The sequence below is a fragment of the Perca flavescens genome, chromosome 24 (genome assembly GCF_004354835.1).
Source record: "Perca flavescens isolate YP-PL-M2 chromosome 24, PFLA_1.0, whole genome shotgun sequence".
NCBI classification, from domain to species: domain Eukaryota; kingdom Metazoa; phylum Chordata; class Actinopteri; order Perciformes; family Percidae; genus Perca; species Perca flavescens.
In genome coordinates, this window is record NC_041354.1 from 3,783,596 (window position 1) to 3,805,856 (window position 22,261).

Sequence of the window (22,261 nt, forward strand, 5' to 3'; positions counted from 1 at the left end):
ATCTAACTGGAACACAGCACAAGAACAGCCCCAGACTCACAAATTAGATCATTTATTTACCCAGGGTTGTCCACATACTTTTGGCCATATAGTATGTGTGTGTGTGTTTGTGTGTGTGTGTGTGTGTGTGTGTGTGTGTGTGTGTGTGTGTGTGTGTGTGTGTGTGTGTGTGTGTGTGTGTGTGTGTTTGTGCACCCAACTTGTGGCCTTGTCCTTGATATTTCTCAATTCATGTATTCTTTCTTCCCTGTTCGCTTCCCTACAGTGTGTTTGTTGTAATGAGCTTCCTCTCACAGTAGCACCCCACTGCCATCTTGTGGTAAAACCCCCACAGCTCACCCACAAGGTTTACATAAAAACACAACCCATTACTTTGAATGGTTTCTGTCCAACACAATTGTTAAGGATGGAACATGTTTCTCAAACAGCTCTGAGTTACCCCTTTGAAAAGGTATTCAAGTGTGCATCCAGTTTAATTAAACTAAGTACATTAACTGGGAGGAGGCCTCGGGGAAGACCCAGGACTAGGTGGAGGGATTATATCTCCAACCTGGCCTGGGAACGCCTCGGGATCCCCCAGTCGGAGCTGGTTAATGTTGCTCGGGAAAGGGAAGTTTGGGGTCCCCTGCTGGAGCTGCTCCCCCCGCGACCCGACACCGGATAAGCGGACGAAGATGGATGGATGGATGGACATTAACTCAAGTATTGTGTCGGCCTATAGGCCTACATTTGAGGTGCTTGTACTTTACTTGTGTATTTTCATTTTAAGCTACTTTATAGTTTTACTCCACTACATCTCAGGGGTAAATACTGTACTTTTTACTGCACTACATGTATCGGACAGCTTTTGTTACTTTTGTTACTTCCAATGTTTCATCCCCTTCCTGTCCAGTGAAAACCATGTATCTCCAGATCTGCTGATTTTAAATGTGTGTGGAAAAAACTGAAGGATGAAGTGTTCATTTATGGGTTGAGCTAATTATCCTACTTTCTATGCTAAACAAACTATTTAAAAACCCTCTTGGATCCAAAAGTATCTGCCTGCATACCTGGGCCTGTATTTATCAAGCTTCTCAAAGTTACATCTTAGTCTTAAGTGCTGATAATTCATGAAATGTACTCCTACTTTCAACTTAAGTATAAAAGCAAGTTATCAAATGTGTTAAAGCTAAGAATCACTGATGATGGCACTGAGGAGACAGAGACTACTCCAATCTTTCAGGAGAGGAAGAATGTTTCTGAAATGTTTGATGACGAGCAGTTTATCAAATTGTATGGTTTGGACAGAGCGGGCATAAATTATCATACATTCTAGGCTATATATATATATATATATATATATATATATAGGCAGGTCAGTTAACAGCACAGTGGTTCAAAATTTTTAATTAAGACATGGTGGAAAACGTGTTTATCTTTCATTTCAAATGTGTATATCATAATGTATTCTCTTGAAAATGATCTATTGTCAAATGTGTGTTGACCATTCAATGTGAAGGTATGTGAGAATATTCTTAAATAAGGAAATCTCTTCAGTGATTGGTCCATGCCTATGTCTTCATCATAGTGAACTGGTCGTCATCCAAAATCCCGTTTTTGGCACAGCAAAGTGTCGTGAATCATCTCTAAGACTGACACTGACACAGATACAGTCCTACCCTACACTTAAGCTACGACTGAGATGCTTGATAACTAACTTTTAAGCGCAGCTTTGAGCCAATAATTTTTTTTTACTCTAATAAGTCAATTCGTAGCAGTGTTCTTGTGAATAATTCTCAGAGGCTTGATAAATACGTCTGTAGTAGATGTTATATATGTCATATTGGAGTTGTCCGTAGGAGGCAGTAGTGGTTCATCTGGGAGCATGGGGTGGTGAGTGGCACCGCGCTGTTCTCAGGCAATGTTCTCTGCTAGTTTTTATTTAGCAGACCGCCATACTCATGTAATGCTCATGCAAGTGTTCAGTAAAGCCAGATAAAGCTACCTCGCTGTCTGCCTTTCCTTTACTAATACAAGGATATTACAGTGTCCTGCCCCAGGGCTATTTTGAGCGTCAAAATACTTACACTTGTATGCGCCAATGTACGGTGGAAATACCTTTATTTAGCCTATGCCAAGAAGAAGAACACATGACAAAATATATCAAAAATATAATGGAAAGTATGTTGTTGCGTGCCATTGCGCATTTTTAAATGTGTATATGGAAATACTGGAGCTTTCTTAGTGGGTATACAGCTACACCACTGTGCCTTCATCCTTTTGTTTATTCGCTTTCACCTCAACCATGATGTGTGCGTTACATGATTTACCTTCATGCACACAATTTATGTTAGGTGTTTGATTTCTCTGTTCTCTCTTTGCAGTGTATGAACTTCCCCAAATACAGCCATAGATGAGGGGAAAAGAAGCCTGGCATACAAGAGAACTTTATGCATGTGTGAAAAGGTGAAGATCGATGTTTAAACTTTTTGGAAAGGCAGTAATGTTCCTTTATAAACTGCTTTAACTGTGTTTAGTGCTTAAATAATTAGTCGATTAATTGACACAAAGTTAATTTTCATTTGTCTTAAGTTAGATCATTTATCAAGCCTCAATTATGAGGAGTTGCTAATTTTCTGTTTTTATATCATTGTCAAATATATTTAGGTTTAATGCTATTTATTGAACAAAATTATTAGTAAAATAATTATAATTAAAATAGGAATAGTGAAAATAATCAGTTACAACTGTTTCCAAACACATTTCCAAAAAGAAATGCAAAGGTAGTAACTCTACTTTTAGATTTTGAAGTATTATGCACTCTAAAATCAAACATTCTTGGAAGTCAAGAGAAGTTGGTGTAAACAGTTTTATTTAGAAAAAGGAAGCAAAGGCACATTCTCTCTCATTGGAGTCATTTTTTTATGATACCAAACACTATGGGCTTGAGCTCGGACAGATCTCTGCTCAGCAGTAACGTTAGTGTTCATTAGAGGTCTACACAGCTGTCAATAAACTGCACATCAACACTCAAGGCTGCTTCTGGAAGAGATTAAAACTCATAAACTGTTACCCTTTCCTTAAAAACGTCTGTCTGTTTTCAATACTCCTCCCCCTCTTCATCTTCTTCAAATGAGTCGATACCCACCTCTTCGTAATCCTTCTCCAGGGCAGCCATGTCCTCTCTGGCCTCCGAGAACTCTCCCTCCTCCATCCCCTCTCCGACGTACCAGTGGACGAAGGCCCTCTTGGCGTACATCAGGTCAAACTTGTGGTCGAGGCGAGCCCAGGCCTCGGCGATGGCGGTGGTGTTGCTCAGCATGCACACGGCCCGCTGCACCTTGGCCAGGTCTCCTCCAGGAACCACAGTGGGAGGCTGGTAGTTGATGCCCACCTTGAAGCCTGTGGGACACCAGTCCACAAACTGGATGGAGCGCTTGGTTTTGATGTTGCTGATGGCGACGTTGACGTCTTTGGGCACTACATCACCGCGGTACAGGAGACAGCAGGCCATGTACTTGCCGTGGCGAGGGTCGCATTTCACCATCTGATTGGCGGGCTCGAAGCAGGAGTTGGTGATCTCAGCCACAGTGAGCTGCTCGTGATAGGCCTTCTCTGCGGAGATAACCGGGGCGTAGGTGGCCAGAGGGAAATGGATACGAGGGTAGGGCACCAGGTTGGTCTGGAACTCCGTCAGGTCCACGTTCAAGGCGCCGTCGAAGCGCAGGGAGGCGGTGATGGAGGAGACGATCTGGCTGATGAGGCGATTCAGGTTGGTGTACGACGGACGCTCAATGTCCAGGTTCCTGCGGCAGATGTCGTAGATGGCCTCATTGTCCACCATGAAGGCGCAGTCGGAGTGCTCCAGGGTGGTGTGGGTGGTCAGGATGGAGTTGTAGGGCTCCACCACAGCGGTGGACACCTGGGGGGCTGGATAGATGGCAAACTCCAGCTTGGACTTCTTGCCAAAGTCTACTGAGAGACGCTCCATCAGCAGGGAGGTGAATCCTGAGCCGGTTCCTCCTCCGAAGGAGTGGAAGACCAGGAAACCTTGCAGCCCGGTACACTGGTCAGACTGCACGAGAAAGGTAGAATTTAAGAAGTTTTGAAACTATACTGCTCTGTGAAGTAATAGTGTTTCCTTCGTTCTATTTGATTTAAGATTGTGGTTTTTAATCATCTCATAATAGCATCAAATCACCCCACCCTCTAAATCAGCAGCTGGCTAATGACATACGTGTATTTTGGATGTTGGGAAATTGCTGTAAAGCCTGGCCTCTTGAATTAAGAGCTTTTCTTACCAGTTTGCGGATCCTGTCGAGTACAGAGTCAATGTGCTCCTTTCCGACGGTGTAGTGACCACGGGCGTAGTTGTTGGCGGCATCCTCCTTTCCTGAGATAAGCTGTTCGGGGTGGAAAAGCTGGCGGTACGTCCCTGTACGAACCTCATCTGGAGGAGAGAGCATGGTAATACTGTTTAGATTTGGGGCTGGATAATGAACTGGAAAGACTTTTAAATGCAGTGGCTGGGTTATGCATAATTACAATGCCTATTTTTCATCAACTTGGATAGATTAAGTTGTATTGAATTGAAGAGGTCATGCTTTGTGAATGTAATGTTTGCCCAAGACACCAAGTCATTTTATTGAAAGTTGATTTAGAGTGTTGGACTCTCTAAAAATAAGACCATACTTTGAGCAGTTGTTTCCAGACTTGCAGTGGAAAGTTAGCTTTTGAGATCTGATTGGCTGATTCAAACTGAAATGCCCACTTAAATAGCTTGAAATAAACTTTGGTCGAAATATAAATTCAAATAGATGACAACGACATCCTCTGTTTTGGACTTAGTTAATGAGTAATGATCAGCTAGTTTAATCTTTAGAAAGCTGTATTGTCTTAATATAAAATATAAAATCTCAGGCAAGACCTTCTCCTAAACAATAGCTCCCACGTCAAATGATGTCAAACATCAGGTTGTTGCTCTCACCAATCACAGTGGGCTCCAGGTCGACAAAGATGGCTCTGGGGACGTACTTCCCGGTGCCGGTCTCACTGAAGAAGGTGGTGAAGGAGTCGTCGTAGCCCCCGCTGGGCTTTTCGCTGGGCATGTGGCCGTCGGGCTGGATGCCGTGCTCCAGGCAGTACAGCTCCCAGCAGGTGTTGCCCATCTGGACACCAGCCTGGCCAACGTGGATAGAGATACACTCGCGCTGCCGAGGAAAAAGGAGAGATTTGTATGTATATTATTTTATATTGATTCCAATATGATTTAGGGATACTTGTGTATGTATAAACGTCAGAATGTGATCTATATCAACTGTATTTCTCAGATTTTCAGCTACAAAATTATCCCTGCATTCATCATGCAAACCAAACCCCATTGGAATTCACACTTAAGTCGTACCATTTTGCTGGATAGCTGGATGCAAACATTTCTGCTTACAACCTGTCGTGACCTGCTGAAAATGACAGTTATGTGCCCAAAAAAAAAAAACTGGAGTTAAGAATTTTTTAACCTCTTTTGCATTTTCACATTATTAGCCCCACAACCTGATTTCTGTGTATTCAAATTTGCAGGTCTGCATCTGCAAACTTTGCAGAAACCTGTTAAATTTTCACATATCCTTGCGAGTAGGATGTGAACACCAATCCAAATCAGGAGTCAGGATCTAAATAGGCAAGCATGGATGATTAACATGTTCTTGTCAGAGTATCTGTAAGGGCCAAAGTGCTTCCACACCCTCCTGAAGTATTTCTAGCTTCTTGTAAAGGGTGTGGGTGGGGTGGAGGGTGGAGGCAATGGGTGCACGCTTGCTGAGGCCTAAAACAAGTTTGGTCTCATCATTTAGAAGAGAAATGAGGCCTTGTGATAGTTTAAAATGCAAAGCCAACTGTCCTGTTTGGTTAACTGGCGCTTCTCGAGGAGATTAAAAGTGATAGAAATGCAAATATGTGACACAGGGAAAAAAGTGGCACCTTTTTCTTTTAAAGATTATTTTTTGGGCATGTGTAGGCCTTTATTTGGATAGGGCAGCTTAGACTTGAAAGGGAAGTGAGAAGGGGAATGACCTGCAGCAAAGGGCCATAGGTCAGAGTTGAACCTGCGGCTGCTGCATTTTACTTGCACAGTGTGATAATTGTACATATTTCAATATTTGTTAATGTTATTTTTAATATAATATATTTAATATTTGTTAATTACTTTGGCTACAGCCAAAGTGTCCTTTAGGCTAAACATTTGAAATAATATAAACAAAATGATATTCAAACTTTTGACTGCTTTCTTTAATAACTAAATAACACAATACTTTTACTTTCAGTACTTGAGTAGTACATGTTAAAATAAAACTACTTGCAATTCTTAAGTACAAAAAATGTTGAATACTTTAGTACTTCTACTTAAATGTGGCGCTTAAAGAGCACTTCAACTTCTACTCAAGTCACTTTTTTGATAAAGCACTTGTACTTTTACTCAAGTATGGGTCTGTAGTACTTTATACATGTCTGGTGTTTACATTATTGCAGCTGTACTCTGTCAACAAAAGGCCAGCTGTCACCGATGACATGAGAACACAAACACACCAGATATGTCTCCAAAGAGTTTAGGTAAGCCCAACTCTTTTATATTCCTGTATAATGAATAATTCCATGTTTACGTAGTGGTAAAAGAGGCTGCATCTGGCCTCTGACCTCATTTATGGAGGGAACATGTGGGCCAGTATTATATGCATGTTGTTGTGAAATTCCTATGAAGTCAGTCTGTCTTTGAGCCTAGAGCCGGAGCCTAAAAACATCCTGGCATGTTTTTCCAGTGGGACCTCTTCAGCAACACAAACAGCTTTTAACAATGCTCGGCAGAACATGTCCGTCCTCCCGAACAAGATCAGTCAGCCTGATAAGCAGTCTTGAAGGGTTTTACTTCGCTGTGCATGTTTTTTTTTCAATCAGGAATTATCTTGAAGTGAGTTGTGTTATTATTTTAATGAGTGGAGTGACCGTCTTTCTTTCAAGTTAGCCACATTCCTAATATCAGTATTACTGTTTCAATTCAAACCACATAAACTAGTTAGATACGTGTAAGATAAATGGTTATAATATGCCTTCATGTGTATGAAAATATTTACCTAAAATTAGTACTCTAATGGATAAATGCTGGAATAGCTAAAAGTAATGGGAAAAACATTGAAAATAGTTAGCTAAAAGTAATGGATAAACCATTGTAGTGAAGTTATTAATAACACTTAATTAATACAAAAGAGTGTTAATCAGAGAATGTATCAGCTGTATTTAATAGTCAAAATAGTTACCTAAAAGTAATCAGTAAATGGTTGAGATGTCAGGCTTCTGCTACAGTGGTAGTGCTACTAATACCTGAACTAAACATTGACAGCTGAGTTATAGTAGTATAGTTTATAGTATAAATAGCACAACCACCAGAAACATATTTTAGCCTAGAATAGTGAATACACTTAACATATTGGGTTTTTTTCATTGTGGGCTTTTGTTTTGAATTTTGATCCCTTGACCTCCCCCCTTTAAACAGATTGGGAGAAAGACGGAGGAGGGGTTCATGGTGACACGGGAGCTGCCAAGTATGGCGATGGCAGCCTGCTCAGCAGCCAGCTATTTTGAGTGAAGCCTCACACTAACTGCGATGAAGCTTATATTCTGCCTTATTGTGAGCCGGGGAGCTTCGACAGGATATGAGAAAAGTGGGAGTGGTAGTGTGCAACATGCCACATTGGTTCATGCTTACAATGGCAGTACAGTGAGCGACTATGCGCTTCCTGTATCTTGTTCTAAAACTGTCACAGCTGATGTTGGGGCCTAGACATAGGCGAGCAAACACAGTGGAGCATTGTATCGGAAGTCTGTTGCGTACCAAGATACAGAACTTTAATTATTCCGTAGCTTCCCAATTCAAATGAAGTGGAGGGAAGTGTTTTTCCAAACTTGACAAGTCACAATGGACCCAAAAACAAAATGTAATGTTCATAAAATCAAGAGATGCTATTTATCTTCATCTAAACCCACTCTAGCAATACTTTTTAAAGGTGATATGGCAACTCTGACTGTCCAAACCTCCCCTTTCATGTTGTATCACAAATAGCCCAACAGGAAGTGTCAGCGGAACCAAAAAAACATTTGGGGAAACAGACTTTTCTTGTAGTCAGCGCCTAAACAAACTGTTTGTATTCACTCCTGTCTTTTCAAATGGCCTGCAAGCGTTACGACACACTCACTGTTTGCTCTTACGAGGGAACAAAGTAAAAGTCATCATGTTGCACTCATGCTGAAGAATTAACGTAAGACTCTTTATCTCTCGTAAAAATGTTGATCCATGGCTTAAAGGGTTTATCGTCATGTGCCAGACCTCATGTCTAACATAGCATGTTTTTTTTATTATTATCTGAAGGGTGTTTAATGCATTCACAAGACGCAGCTTTAGGTCAAACACCGCAGGAATGCAGCAGCTTATCAGCACGATGGCGCTGAACGGCAGAAATAGAAATGTAAAATACACAAGCGGCCTCTGGAAGCCACATCAGCATTCCCCAAACAAGCACGCCCTCCTGACAGACAGACATATGGAAACAGTTAACCTTTACTGGGGCTGGAGCCACATGCCTGGTAGCAATGGTTCCACCGATTCACTTTATGTTTTTCACTATTTCAAGCATAGAAATTAGTTTTTAATGTGCTGTAGCAATGTCAAAAAGTTATTTTAGTAGCAGCCCGGGGCCACTAAAGTGGAAACAAGAGCAGAGGCTTGTAATAGATTTTGGAGGGAAAGTCTGCAGACGCAACAGGAAAACTATGATTATTACAAGTTTTCTAAGTCACTGTCCAAATACGCCTCATAATTCTCTCATAAAATCCTGCAAATGTTGCTTTTCTTTTGGATAAGTTAATAATAGTAAAAAAATACTCACCATTGTGCTGTTTTGATTGTCCTTTAAGGAGAAGAAGATGAAACTTGTGGGCTCTCACAGGGCACCTATAATGAGATCTATGTGAGTGAAGTCCTAACAGTCTGTGCCACACACACACTTTTATAGCTGCTACATGAGGAGGAGGAGGAGGAGGAGGAGGATGAGGAGGAGCTTCTTCTTCTTCCTCTGTGTGTTTTAACAGCAGTTTGCATCCAATGTGTTGCACTAGTGCCAGCTACTGGTGATACAGTCCACCTATAGTGTCTGACCATAGAATGTATATTATTAACAGTCTATGTGTCCAACCCATTATTCAAACTGCCCATCAGGTCAGTTTCTCAGCAGGGGCAAAACTGATAAAACATCTCCTGCCTTGTCCACCTCCTCCACATTCCACTATGTTTTTCAATCCTGTACCCTTCAATCCTGCTCTTTTCATTCCCTCCATCATGATCCTTCTCTCTAGTATGTATTTCCTGCATTCAATTAAAACATGTTACCACAGTTTCTGACATCTATTACACAACCCTGTTGCATGTTTCCCCATGATGAATGGTGTACTATTTAAATAAGCATGCCCATTTCTCAATCCGGTGATGACTGTCTCCTCTTTTCTACTTCCTCCTCCTCTCCTTACATTACCAACTCTATTTTGGATGCTGTATAAATGTAAATTTTAGTTTCTCCCCATTTATTCAATATTTGCATAATACCATGTGATTTGTAATATCACCTCACCTCTCATGTATCATGTGGACGCACTATAGCTTTAAAGAAGTTACATATTTCAGTGTTTCCCCTACCATGATGGTCCAAAATGATGTTAAAATGCACATTTAAAAAACTAAGGTTTTAAAAAATGATGTTAAAGGGTGCCAGGGAACCCTAAGACTCTGACACTAGAATCACCCCTGATTATGTCCTTACTCAAGTGCTTCTTTAATAAATATAATAATGTATCAGGATAAATAATATTCAGGGAAATACTCTTACATAAACCAGCCGGAAAAAGGACTTTGATATTTAGGTGTCAAATCTTGAAACATAAAAAGTTTCAATAGTTAACAGTATAAGGCCTTGGAAAAAATCATTCTCATTGCACTCTGAAAATAGGGCATCCGTTGTATGATCTGATAGAGTGGTTCTCTTGTTTTAGCGCAACTACAATGGCATTTGTATTTATTTATTTTTTCCGAGCATGTAAAATGCTACATAAAAAAAGACAACAGCAGTTGTTGAAAACACTCCACAAAATTAGAAAAAAATGTTAATGCGTGTTCTTCTTCTGTTATATTGGTGTTTGGTATAACAACTTGTTGCACAGTGTTACATGACTGCCACCAACTATTGGGCATAACCTAGAGCATCAGGTGTGTGAAAACATGGAGGCCGCAATAACAAAGGACACCCAAAAGCTCTTCAATTACGCATTACTTTCCTCGCTACAGTTTGTAAAAGAGCTCAAAACATAGGCCTACTTGACTTGAATTGGTTTACTTGTTACTGGCAATAGCACACAACTTGTACAACTCATTTAAGTTACTCTGTTGAAACCAATGGATGACTACAACCTAAATCGATAGCACATTGCGGACGTTGGCAAAATATATGACATGCATGCGTGAAATTTCTATATTTAGGAAAGGTTTCTCACCCTTCAACACATTTGAACGATCGTCGGCCATGTTTCTGTAGGTCAGTTGTCAACAACGCGTCACCAACTGGGAAACTCTGTCAGCAAAATCTAGCCCCAGTAACTGTGTTGACTGAATATTTGTAAACTATATTCTGAAGAAAAAAAATATTTAAATCAAATCAAATCTAGCCCCAGTTTCCCACCTCTGAATCAGAATCAGCTTTATTTGCCAGGTATGAGGTCACATACGAGGAATTTTGCTTTGGATTATACAATGCTCACAATGTGCTTACCCATAAAAAATATATACACACTATAAACAGAAACAATATAGACAGGTTGAGGCAGTAGTGCAATGAAGAGTGCAAAGTGTGCACCAGTAAATCATTTTTATGATAAATTATTATTATTATAATTATGGAGCATAGTGCAAAGGATGCTGGAATAAATAAGTATTATGTTATTACATAAGTATTATATTACAAAATGAACAGTATGAACAGCTCTGAAGTGATGTGAATGATGACGTTTTCACTGGGAAAAATGTTTTTCCGATTCCCATGAACGCACGGGAAGGATAAACTTATTTAATCCTACCCCTTTAATAATTAAATCATTATTTACAAAAATGCAATACAACTATAGCTTGAAATACTCGTCCATTGTCCCACCCAGTTCCATAGTAATGCAGGTTACAGCCACTAGATGGAGGCATTATCATTTATTATTTTGTGTCCAGGTAAACTCTGCCATTTGCACGCTGTATACAGTTTACACTACGATGATGAGCAAATATCCTCAGTGTCTTTACGATGCAAGGGCCTCTCTGAGCACCCCAGGGTGCTTTGAAGGTCTTTTAACATGTTGCAGGCCTCATGCTCACACGGTAGCAACTTCTTCTAAATTTTGATCTGAGTGGAAGACCACTTTACTACGATCCCGAAGGAAATTTGGTTTGCAGGCAACCAACACGATGATGATATTGCAGCATCAATCAATACTCAAGGACATTAAAAACAGATATAAAAACAACTTAAAAAATAAATATAACTGTAAAATATAAAAAAAGGAACAGATCAAGCCAGAAATAGAAACCCAATTAAACAAGTGGAATATTAAGACCAACACACAGGCTACAGTATATAGAGCCAAATGTGTATTATAGCACATTCATGTACTCAATTATTTTTATGTTTTATACATTTCCCCCGTTTGGTGTGAGGCTGTTTTACACCAAAACGGTTTTGTTGTCACTGTGAGTGAAAACATCCATTTTGTGGCTGACTTTAACATTTCAGTGTGACCTGGAAAAAGCTATATAGTGAAGTTCTGGTCCTGTCTGTGTGAATGTGTGTTAAAATGTGAAGTATATAATATATGTGTGCAACTTGTCATTATAGCAGAATTACAAGCTCATACACCTGCTCTGTGATGATTTATGACATTGGGGATACGGGAAGAAAATATGTAGCATTTTTGGGAAAACATGTCTCTCAAATTCAGTTTTCACCCCACAAATGTTTTCCATTTAGCGTCCCCACTGCTTGTGAACTTCAGCTGTCCATCACTCTTTACAGGAATGCAGAGCTGATCCAGGAGCCTTCAGAGACTCCTAATCCTCAAACAAACCCCTGAGTCCTCCGGAGCCTATACAGCTTCATCCCCTCAACCGCTCATTCCTCTTCAAACACTCCCCTAAGCATCTTCTTTATTTATTTTTTTTGGAAAGGAGAGATATTTTGCGATAGACGGATAATGGAAATCTTTTTCAAGTGTTGTGTTTTGGCCTCCTCCCCTAGGAGGTCCACAGATTACTTTTCTTTTACATCTTCCTCAGTGGTTAAACTCTTTCTCTCCGTCTCTTCTACTTGGCAGCTTTTCTTTTGCCCTATTCTTTTTTGCGATGGCTTGAATGCCATGAGAAGTCTTTTGCTGCAAAAAGAAGTCTCCATTTAAGTCATTTATTTGTAAGAACAAGAAATACAGAAACACACTGGGTCATACAGAATGAATTTACATTAACATTAAACTTCCCAAAAGCAACTGTAAAACACTGCTAGGATTTAAGATTTTAGAAAAGAACATTCTGAAGCAAACCTGTTGTTGTGTTGCAGCACAAAACAAAGGAAGAGGGCTCTGTTCATTCAGGCTAAACTGAAGCTGACAACACTTTAGTGATAAAGAATACTTTAAGTGTAATACTTAAAAATCTTAAAAACATCAAGTATTTCACTAGCCTGACAAGCCAGACCCACATCCAGATGTTGGGTCTGGGAACTCACCATTGGGAGGGCTCAATCTGAGGGGCGGGATAAACGGTTGTCTTTCAGATTCCCTCTGCACGCGATAGGATAGCGCTACAACCAATCAGAGCAACCAAGAAGAAAGCGATAGCTAGTTGATAGATTCAACTTTTGTCGTATCCGGTCGGCAAAACTCTGAACACATCTTCCTTTTTTAAGAATGACTTCAGAGCCGATCTTTGTTCTTTTCTCAAAGAAAAGCTGAACTCCAGGTCTTCCAGAGGCCCGGCCAAAGCCGATTCCAGAGACCGCTGTTCCCAGCAGCAGCAGCCATAAGCCCGCCCACCGACTCTATACACGATGTGATTGGTCCGGCCAGAGTTTGGTTTTTCCAGCTCGCAATCCAACGGAGAGTTGCTAGACTGATCCTGGCTGCAAATTACATTTGCTGCCGCTAGGGTGTGTCTAGATTTCTAGGCTAGCATTTCACCATTTGATACAATTTATAAAGCTGAGCAGAATAGTCAGTATTACAGTGCAATATACACACAAGTGCAGAAGAGACAATGAAAGCCATAACAAAAATTCAGTACAATAAAATAGGAATTATTTAATTTCTATCTGCGGTCAGTTTAAATTAAAGGTCTCAAACACTCAAAGATGAAGAGCATTTTTTTTTTTACATTTAATCAATTTGAAAGAATCTAGATAATTCTTTCAGGAAAGTTTCGAAACGTGCAATAGCTTTAAGGAATTTGCATTTGTGTGTAAAATATTTAGTGAGTATTATCAAATTATTAAACCATCTTTCTTTTCTTTTTTTGTCCTCCAAAAGAAATGAACAGTTTGTGGACACATGTTTTGCCCTCTGGGACCAGTCTGCTGGGACAAGAAGCAGCTCTTGATCTGAATAAACACTAGAAATGGTCACATGGAGGCAGGTGTGCCCAGCACGGTTCCCATTCATAGTAATTATGACAAGATATTAATTAGATCATGTGTAACATCTTTAACATACATGTTGCTAATTTAAAGTTAGACATTTATTTATTCCACTTTATTCCTCAAGTGGAGTTTTCAAAGGAATGCACCAAATAACCATCGGGACTAAAGAAGCGTGCTGTAGATTCTTCAAATAATGTGATAAATCCCTTCCACACAGTATTAACAAATGATTAAATGAATTCTGGATTGGGCTTCACTGTAGTGGGATATTTCATGTCCTTTGTGTGTATTCTGTCCTTGATCGTCTCAGGGTTTATAATCCAGTCCACTGATTCAAGTGTTTAGACGATGTAACGGAGAGACTCCCTGAAGGATTTACCCTCAGAAAAAGGGAACAATAACCCCTTCCACTTATTGTCTGTTGTTTTGATGACAGGAAGTGAGATTTAGAGAGTTGGTAAGTGGACCCTTCATCGTGACTAAATCTGTTTTTCATACAAAATCCTCATTGCTTTCCTAAACAAAGGCTCTAAAACAATGAGTAAACCGAGATGATCTAAAATGGAATAGTTTATCGGCCAAAAAGCTAATCGCCCTGTTTCTGTTTTAAATATTACAATCGATAATTACTATGGTGAACAGGTATGGCTCTTGTTCTTACAGCAGATGTTGAAATTGAAGCGGCTTATTAGCTTTTATTCACAAGAATGTGCCAATCAAATGTCATACGTCAGACTGCCAACAAACTAATTCAAATGTACAGCTACAGCAACTATTGAATCATCTGATTAGTAATCTGTAATAATTTGTAATAGATTAAATGTTGATGTAACCTGGGGTCCCTGCCTGTAAATCCATCTTGATGCTGGCGGTCTCTGGGCTGGCGGTGATAAGGGTTAAGCTGTATTGAAGCTGGATGGATGCAGAGATCAAAGTTGGCAGTCAGAGCCTTTAAAAAAGCTGTGCTCTCCTGAACACCGCCACAACCAGCCAGAGGGGCCCCGAGGCTTCAGGATCCCCCAAAAACGACCTGTTTCTGGGAAAAGTTGTTGATTCTTGAGGAACTTCTTATTGGTGCCTGTGATCAATAATAGTGTCCTTTTTGTATGTAAGTTAATACGAGCCAACATTTTTGCACAATAATATGATTTAACACACAAGGCCAAAAGCTATGTGGACACGAGCTTTACACCCACACGTGATTATTGAACACCTATTTCCCGCTGATCTAACAGCCTCCCCTCTCTTCCCGTTTCAGGCTTTCCGCACAATGTTTGGAGCCTGGCTGCAGAGATTGGCTCCCATTCAGCCTCAAGAGCATCAGTGAGGTCCAGCACTGATGCTGGGTGATCAGGTCTGGCTCACAGTTCATCCCAAAGGAGTCGGATGGGGTTGAGGTCCGAGCTCTGGGCAGCTCAGTTAAGTTCTTCCACACCAAACTGGGAAAACCATTTCTGTTTGGAGCTGGCTTTGTGGCTTTGAAACAGGAAATGTGGTGCAAGAAGTGTATACATACTGTGTTACAAGTAAAATCCCTGCATTCAAAATAAAGTCCAAAGTACAAAAACATTAGCATCAAAATATACTTAATAAAGTACAAAAAGTGAAAGTATTCACTATGCAGATTGGCCTATTTCAAAATAATGTGTATTATATTATAGGATTATAATCATGATGCATTAAAGTGTTCATCACTTTAATGTTGCAGCTGGTAAATGGAAGTACTCAAGTAAAGTACAGGTATCTCAAAATTGTACTTAAGCACAGCACTTGATTAAATGTACAGTTTCTTTCCACCCCTGGTTATTTCTCTCTACTCCATACCACACAGTAGTACTCAGTAGTGACCTTACCACACTTATTGGAGTCTTCCAATATCCACCTATAATATTGTATTTCTGCTGTGAAATATCTGATGTTGTATTATACTCTCTCCACCTGTCAATCTCCGCCATCATCAGAATAAATTGGACGTTTCTCCGATACTGCCATTGATTCATTTCTATCTCGGCCCGCCAAACTGCAGCATTGAGCAGCCTCCACTATTGATCTGCAGGCCTGTTTAAACTATATATATATATATATATATATATATATATATATATATATATAGAGAGAGAGAGAGAGAGAGAGAGAGAGAGAGAGAGAGCTATAGAGAGCTTTTTTTTAAACCATAAAATCAATTCTTTCTGCCAGATAAAAGATGTCACATTGTTGCAGACAAGGATGAGGCTGAGTACAAATCAGTTGGGATGATTCAAAGTGATTTAATTTCTCCCAGGTGATCTGATTATGATTTAACACATATTTGACTGATATGTTTTGGCTTCTGTTTTAAGTATTTGGTTATGTATTTTTAATTTAAACCATACTCGCATAAAGATGAGCAACGGGAGGTTTTAGACTTTCTTTGCCACTGTGGTCAGCAGCTGTAGGTTCACATATTTCCCCTGTTGTTGACTCTTCTTGGTGCAAGCTCTGAATTCAGGGGCCTTTATCTTTAGTTACGGCAGCAGAAACTGACTTCTTTAATGCCAGATGTAACCAAAGGGCTGCAGAAATGTCAGGCAGCCAGCGGCCATAAAACACACACACACACACACACACACACACACACACACACACACACACACACACACACACACACACACACACACACACACACACACACACACACACACTCACTTTTAACTCCTATCCTCATGTCTTGCAAAGTGATGAATGAAATCTGTAAAAACCTCTCTGTAAGACATTAAGGGTTGCCTTGACCTTTGAACATACACACACACACACACACACATATGCATGCACACATGCAACTATGTAGATTAGGGGTTTTCTTATAGCAGAGTTTGTTAATTACCCTCCACACTTTGCCTTTTTCATGTTTAAAAAAATACTCTATATTAGCCGAAAACCTCACAGTACTAAATCCATATTGAATAAATTTTAACTGTATGAAATTAAGAAAACTGCAACATGTAAAAACTTTAAATGAGATTTGCAGCATTTAATTTGCAAAATGTGTCTCTTTACAGCATGATTTGTATAAATACTCTATATATTTTAGTTTTTACTATCTTGTATTATCTTCTCTATTAAGGCCTCTCTTGAAAATCAGATCTTAAGCTCAGTGGGACTTACCTGATTAAATAAAAGTTATGTAATTTATATAACATGTGTATATAACTACTCCTGTTGTAGTTAATCCTTGCATTGGGTTCGGTATCTTAGATACTACAAGATGACTTTACATGACCAGAACAATTCTTGATACCAGTTTACAGACTGCCTATGAGCTTTGCAGAGTAGAATCACAGTAATTATTATTATCCTGAATATACTATACACCTCAATATAATATATCATAGAAAGGTGATTTTATATAATGATGTATACCTATAAAGACCATTGAACCATTTGTAAAACACATGGCTGCATTTTTAAAAAGGTCATGCTTATTAACCACAATCTGCATGCAAAGTTACCTGAAATATTTAATTTGAATGATTATATAAACATAACTTATTTATTATTTATAATTAATATTATTAACATTATGTCAGGAAATAAATGTTAAAAAGTAAAGACCTTATTGATATTTGTGAGGAATAACATTATGATTTTCATATTTGAGTCATTGCAACAGTCATTGCAATAAAGAAATTAATGAGATTAATTTAAAATAAAACAGCCTTGCAGCAGTAATGGTAATTCATTTATTAAAACATGAACACTGACAGTTTACTCTGGGAACACAACAGACCATGATAGAGTCTACGAATGATATTATTATATTAATCACTATAAGACTAATATATGTTATGAAAAACCTAAACATGATGGGAAACACTTGTCTTGTATCAAAAACTGCCTCTTTATAAGAATGTAAAATGGGTTGAACATATAATTCACTTACAGTCAATCATTTTGGCCTGACAGGCAGGTAAAATCATGCTGCAAAAATTACGGACTATAAATTAATTTCTCCTTTCCTGCAGACCATTATGAAATTGGTCCTTTAGATCCTAAATTTAACAAAGCAGATCACTTGATATTATTACTCCCCATCAATGCAAAAAGTGGTCACAATTCTTTAAATAAATTAGTTTTCATTCTCATGTTCACTTGTTTCTAGGAGAATGTGATTTAACAACTCAATATTAGATTTTAAAATGTCTTTTTCTACGGTGCACAGATGTCAAACTGCCAGCAATAACTGTTTGGATTAAATCGAAAGAGAAAAAAAACGTCCCCTTGTGTATTCTCTAATGTCTCTAAAATGGCAACGTGTCGAGGAATAACTTATCTATTATTGCAGGCGGCGGCACCAAATCCTCCAGCTTCAAATAGAAAATCCTCTGCAGGCCTTGGATGCACAGAGTGCGAAGTTCGCGCAGTTTTTCCAAAAGTTTGGACAAATGGTTGGACCAACAGTCCGAGAGGCCATCGGCGTCCTTCAAGCACTTGACAATGTTGTTCTGCAGCTCCTCCACTTTCTTCGGCTCCTTCAGTCCATGCCGCTCTGCTGGTCCGTAAATCACATTTCAAACAAACATATTAAATCATAATTAACCAAAAGTGGTAGGAAAATAGCAGTATGTAATTCATCCAGTAAAGTTGTATCAATCAATTTAAACCATTTATCCATTCAATTTAGCTTTTTCAATGACGTATTCATTACTTTTAGCAACCAATACAGCAGTCAGTTCTGTGTGTCCTACTTGATGTCTGGCCCCTAAACATTACATGTGGTTTACAGCCAAGAAAGAGTTATTACTAACCTCTTAAAGCTTAATCTCTCTGCATGATCAGACTTTACAGATATGTGATTTTGGGCTACTTTTGTTACCGGGTCCATTTAGTTAATAATTCATTTCAAAGGACTATTAATGTGCATAGGTGGGCAAACCAAAGTGTTTTTAAGCCTCTCACCGGTGACCAAGGCGAGAGTGCATATGCAGGAGAAGGTGGACACATCCAGGTTCATCCTCTGCAGATTAGCGGAGAATTCAACGATGCTGTCAATCCATTCCCCAAAGCCACGCAGGCACTGGAGCCGGTGCCACACCGACCCGTCGCAGAAGATCAGCTTCCCGTCCTCTGGGTTGGATCTGAAACAGTATGACAGCTTGTGCTCAAATTTAAGGCCCCATAATGACAGTGACACATCCTCCTTCCACAAATTCCCATGTCCTTTTGGGGCCTCTCCAGCTGTTAACTCGTCTTTCATTAGTGCCAAAAGTGCTGGAAAACAAATCCATTCCTGAGTTTTGTTGTGTTTATTGGCAGATCCATAAGCAAACATATTTAATTTGCTGTGGACGGACTGCTAACTTGGGGTCCAAATTTACTGAGAAAAAGGAAATACCATGTCAAAAGATGAGTCCCTTTGTGCGTTCTTTACCTGTACGACAACCGTAAAACAAAGAGCTCCAGGAAAGCAGAGTAGAAGAGGAGGTCTTGGTCGTGTTTGGGCAGGGAGGTAAAGCCCGGGATCTTCTGCGCCCAGCCTCGAATCACCTCCATCGATCTGGTCAGGAGGTCATAAAACTGCCGCACATGCTGAGCGTCGTCTCCCGGGGGGCTTCCTGGACTCTCCTTAAACTAGTGAAAGGTCACCGGTGGGATGAAGTAGAAAAGATGGAAAAAGCCTTTGATTACGGCTCTATAATGCCCTTCTTTTGTGTATAAGGGCACTGCAACCTCACTCATTGGTAAAGCAATGAAATGACGCCCACACTGCTTACCAGGAGTGTAAATCACATGTTTTATCATGATATGATTTTTCTTTGGACAACAATACAACATTTACTGATATCACAAAGTCTGCCACGATACGATTTTGATTCTATTCCATTCAAGGGCCTATACTGATATGATACGATACATAAGCCCAATCAAAAAAACAATCAGTTACATTTATATATAGCTACAAAAAGCAACTATATTATGATTTAACAATTTCATTACTAAGCTCTTCCAGACATTTACATTAAAAACAAACTACTCTTACTAATAAAAAGAATAACTATAAAGTGGGAATTTCAATAAAGGCGCATCTTAAAGATGACAATATGTATCGATAATATTGGATCATTGAGGATTGGCTCGATATATCGATGCAGATCGATGTACATGTATTGTCACACCCGTACTGCTTACTTTGAGAAAGTCAAGACAAGAAGGTGAAGGGTTCGATTCCACATGTGCCCTGATGAGGGTGCTCAGGAGGGTGCTGATGGGTGAAGATGAGTCCGGGAGAGATTTAGGTTTGGACGGCAGGCGCCCCCGTCGACCTTTCAGACCGTCTGTCCTCACCACTGCAGAGCGTGAAGAGAAACAGGACACACTTTTTTTTGACTGTTCTGCATCTGACCCGAATGTCAGACATGAAACGTGGTTTCAAGGTTTATTGGTTTACCTTCTTTGACCATCCCTACTGCAAGGCACTTCTGGAAGCGACAATACTGGCATCGGTTCCTCCTGCGTTTGTCCACAGGGCAGCTTTTGGCTGCCAAACACACGTACTTGGCATTTTTTTGTACTGTGCGCTGCATGGACAAAGAAAAAGATTTAGTTATTTTGCAAAAAACAAAGTTTAAAAATGTGATACCTGCACAAAGGCTGGGGTGATGCATTAAGCTTACTTTGAGTAACATCAGTTTGAATTAAGTTTTAAACCTCATTACCATACACTCATTTTGTCTGTTTAATATAATAAAACATCTGCTTTTTAAGGTTCCTTGGTTAAGCTTCATATGAAGGGTTACTGACTCAAACAGATCCAAGATGTTGTAGTGTTATATCTTAAATGTTCTGTTCTGAAAACCTCTCCAAATGTAAGACAAGCTAAATTACACATGCTGCACTTTGGCACTTCTGGAAAGAGCATTAAAGCATCATCTTGGTCTCTGCAGAACCAATATCTTACTGTTCTCAAAAGGTTCACTATATGGCACCAAGGGGGCTTTCTACGCCCAGAGAGATAATCTAAACTGGTGGCATGTGGAACCTTTTTTGAAAAAACTTTGGGACTTTTTTTTTAACATAAAGCACCTTTTTTTAGTAGCTCCTCAACTCCTTTTTGTTAAGACTAAAGTAAAAAGCCCTAAATGGTCCTTTGAAAATTAACAGCAGCACTCTTGCTCCTGTGGGCCATCTGAGGCATTATAAGGCATTCAGTAGGCGGACAGGGCAGTCTGGGTAAATACAGGGTCGTGGCCATTCATAATTTGGAGAATTGCCCCGGGGAATCTCCTTCAGCGAGAAGAAGGGAAAGGTTTTTTATTCATGGCACGTTGGTGGCCATTTTCATACAGGACATTTGCCCCTAAAACGCGTGTGTCAAGAGATCAGAACGTGCATCTGAAGCGTAATGTGCAATTAAGGAGGCCAGTCAGGGGTCCCAGTGGGATTTCTTTTACATTATGTCCAATTACCTGAAGTTATAGGGTTGAAGATATCCATTTTGACAAATCTGGTATTTAAAATTTTCATGACAGCATTTGCATGTGGCATGTTTCATGATTTTAGAATACTAAAGATTCCCTAATCGTGTTTGCCCATCTGCTGCCTGTGAATATCCAGGTTGAAATCGTAGTTTTCATGCAGCTTTAAAATAAAGTTGCACTGAGAACAAACCTTGAAGAAACCCTTGCAGCCCTCGCAAGTGCGCACTCCGTAGTGCTGGCAGGCTGCGTTATCGCCGCAGACGGCGCACAGTCCCTCCGCGCTCAGCGGTCCTCGGCTGGGAGCACAAGAAGTCTGGTAGTCCATAAAGTGGTGGCCGTGGGCGAACTGGGGCAGGTGAGGAAATCCCACTACGGGCTGCTTTCCGTGGGCAGTGGAGCCCAAAACCCCGGGGCTATCCAGCGGCTGGTGCGCCCCGGCTGCGTCCAGGTTCATGGACACATGGAGAGATCCGTCAAATTTCATTTGGCAGGTGGACAAGCTCTGACCGCCGTGTTGCGCGTGTTTTAGGGAAAACAGCGAGAATCTGGATAGTGTGTTTTTCCTGTGCGCCGCCGCCAAATAGTCCTGTCGAAAACTGTACAGAGAGCCAGAGTCCTCCCATATGTGTCCCGGTGGAGTTTGAAAGTTGGATGTGATGGGGGTGTGCGGCGACGGAGGCCGGTAATAATAAATGGAGCCCGGGGAGGAGAGCAGCTCGTCGGACTGGCGCGGGTGATGCTGATTCGGCTGATACCGCGGACAACCGTGCGCATCCTCCACCTTGACGCACGGAAGCTCTCCCTGCACCGGCATTTGGAAGAGACACGGGGGCTTCACGTCGTACCCGGCGCCATAAGTGTCACCCATGGAGCCGAAACTGGGAGCCGATGTTGCAGTTGAGATTTCACTATTAGTGAGGTCCATGCTATACTTGACAAACTCCGGGGTGAGGAAGTCGCAGCTGCGCTCTCCACCGGCGCTCTGAGAGGCCGGGCTGGCTCCTTGTGGAGAGGAGCCGCACTGGGTCTGCACACACGGCATGGCTCCTGCAAACATGGATATAATGCAGT

The 22,261-nt window shown here is 40.4% G+C and overlaps 2 protein-coding genes and 1 long non-coding RNA gene across 3 annotated transcripts; 1 reads left to right on the forward strand and 2 right to left on the reverse strand.

Annotated features, from left to right (window-relative positions):
* Window positions 1–2,830: 2,830 nt before the first annotated feature.
* Window positions 2,831–9,017, reverse strand: LOC114551005 (tubulin alpha-1C chain). The gene is made up of 4 exons (XM_028572079.1): window positions 8,913–9,017; window positions 4,967–5,189; window positions 4,281–4,429; window positions 2,831–4,054 (listed from the first exon to the last, which is right to left on the reverse strand). The coding sequence occupies exons 1-4, from the start codon at window positions 8,913–8,915 to the stop codon at window positions 3,080–3,082; spliced, it is 1,350 nt and encodes a 449-aa protein (XP_028427880.1). The 5' UTR covers window positions 8,916–9,017; the 3' UTR covers window positions 2,831–3,079.
* Window positions 4,956–15,721, forward strand: LOC114551055 (uncharacterized). The gene is made up of 3 exons (XR_003691825.1): window positions 4,956–5,213; window positions 6,505–6,585; window positions 14,995–15,721. It is a non-coding gene; the product is annotated as an uncharacterized LOC114551055 (long non-coding RNA).
* Window positions 15,722–18,013: 2,292 nt separating this feature from the next.
* On the reverse strand, window positions 18,014–22,232 carry LOC114550990 (nuclear receptor subfamily 4 group A member 2). Its single transcript, XM_028572054.1, has 6 exons — window positions 21,381–22,232; window positions 20,161–20,290; window positions 19,902–20,059; window positions 19,144–19,343; window positions 18,672–18,850; window positions 18,014–18,261 (listed from the first exon to the last, which is right to left on the reverse strand). Exons 1-6 carry the CDS (start codon window positions 22,230–22,232, stop codon window positions 18,014–18,016), a joined length of 1,767 nt encoding a protein of 588 aa, XP_028427855.1.
* Window positions 22,233–22,261: the final 29 nt, after the last annotated feature.

Bases quoted from the DNA above. Each gene is read 5' to 3' on its own strand.
- LOC114551005 (XM_028572079.1), bottom strand. The intron at 4,430-4,966 runs GTGAGAGCAACA...TCTCTCCTCCAG, and splicing joins CCTGGAGCCCACTGTGATTG to ATGAGGTTCGTACAGGGACG. The intron at 4,055-4,280 runs GTAAGAAAAGCT...TTTCTCGTGCAG, and splicing joins TCGACAGGATCCGCAAACTG to TCTGACCAGTGTACCGGGCT.
- LOC114550990 (XM_028572054.1), bottom strand. From the start codon at position 22,232: ATGCCGTGTGTGCAGACCCAGTGCGGCTCCTCTCCACAAGGAGCCAGC. The intron at 20,060-20,160 runs GTAAACCAATAA...CACGCTCTGCAG, and splicing joins AGTAGGGATGGTCAAAGAAG to TGGTGAGGACAGACGGTCTG. The intron at 18,851-19,143 runs GTAAAGAACGCA...ATACTGTTTCAG, and splicing joins GTTTTACGGTTGTCGTACAG to ATCCAACCCAGAGGACGGGA.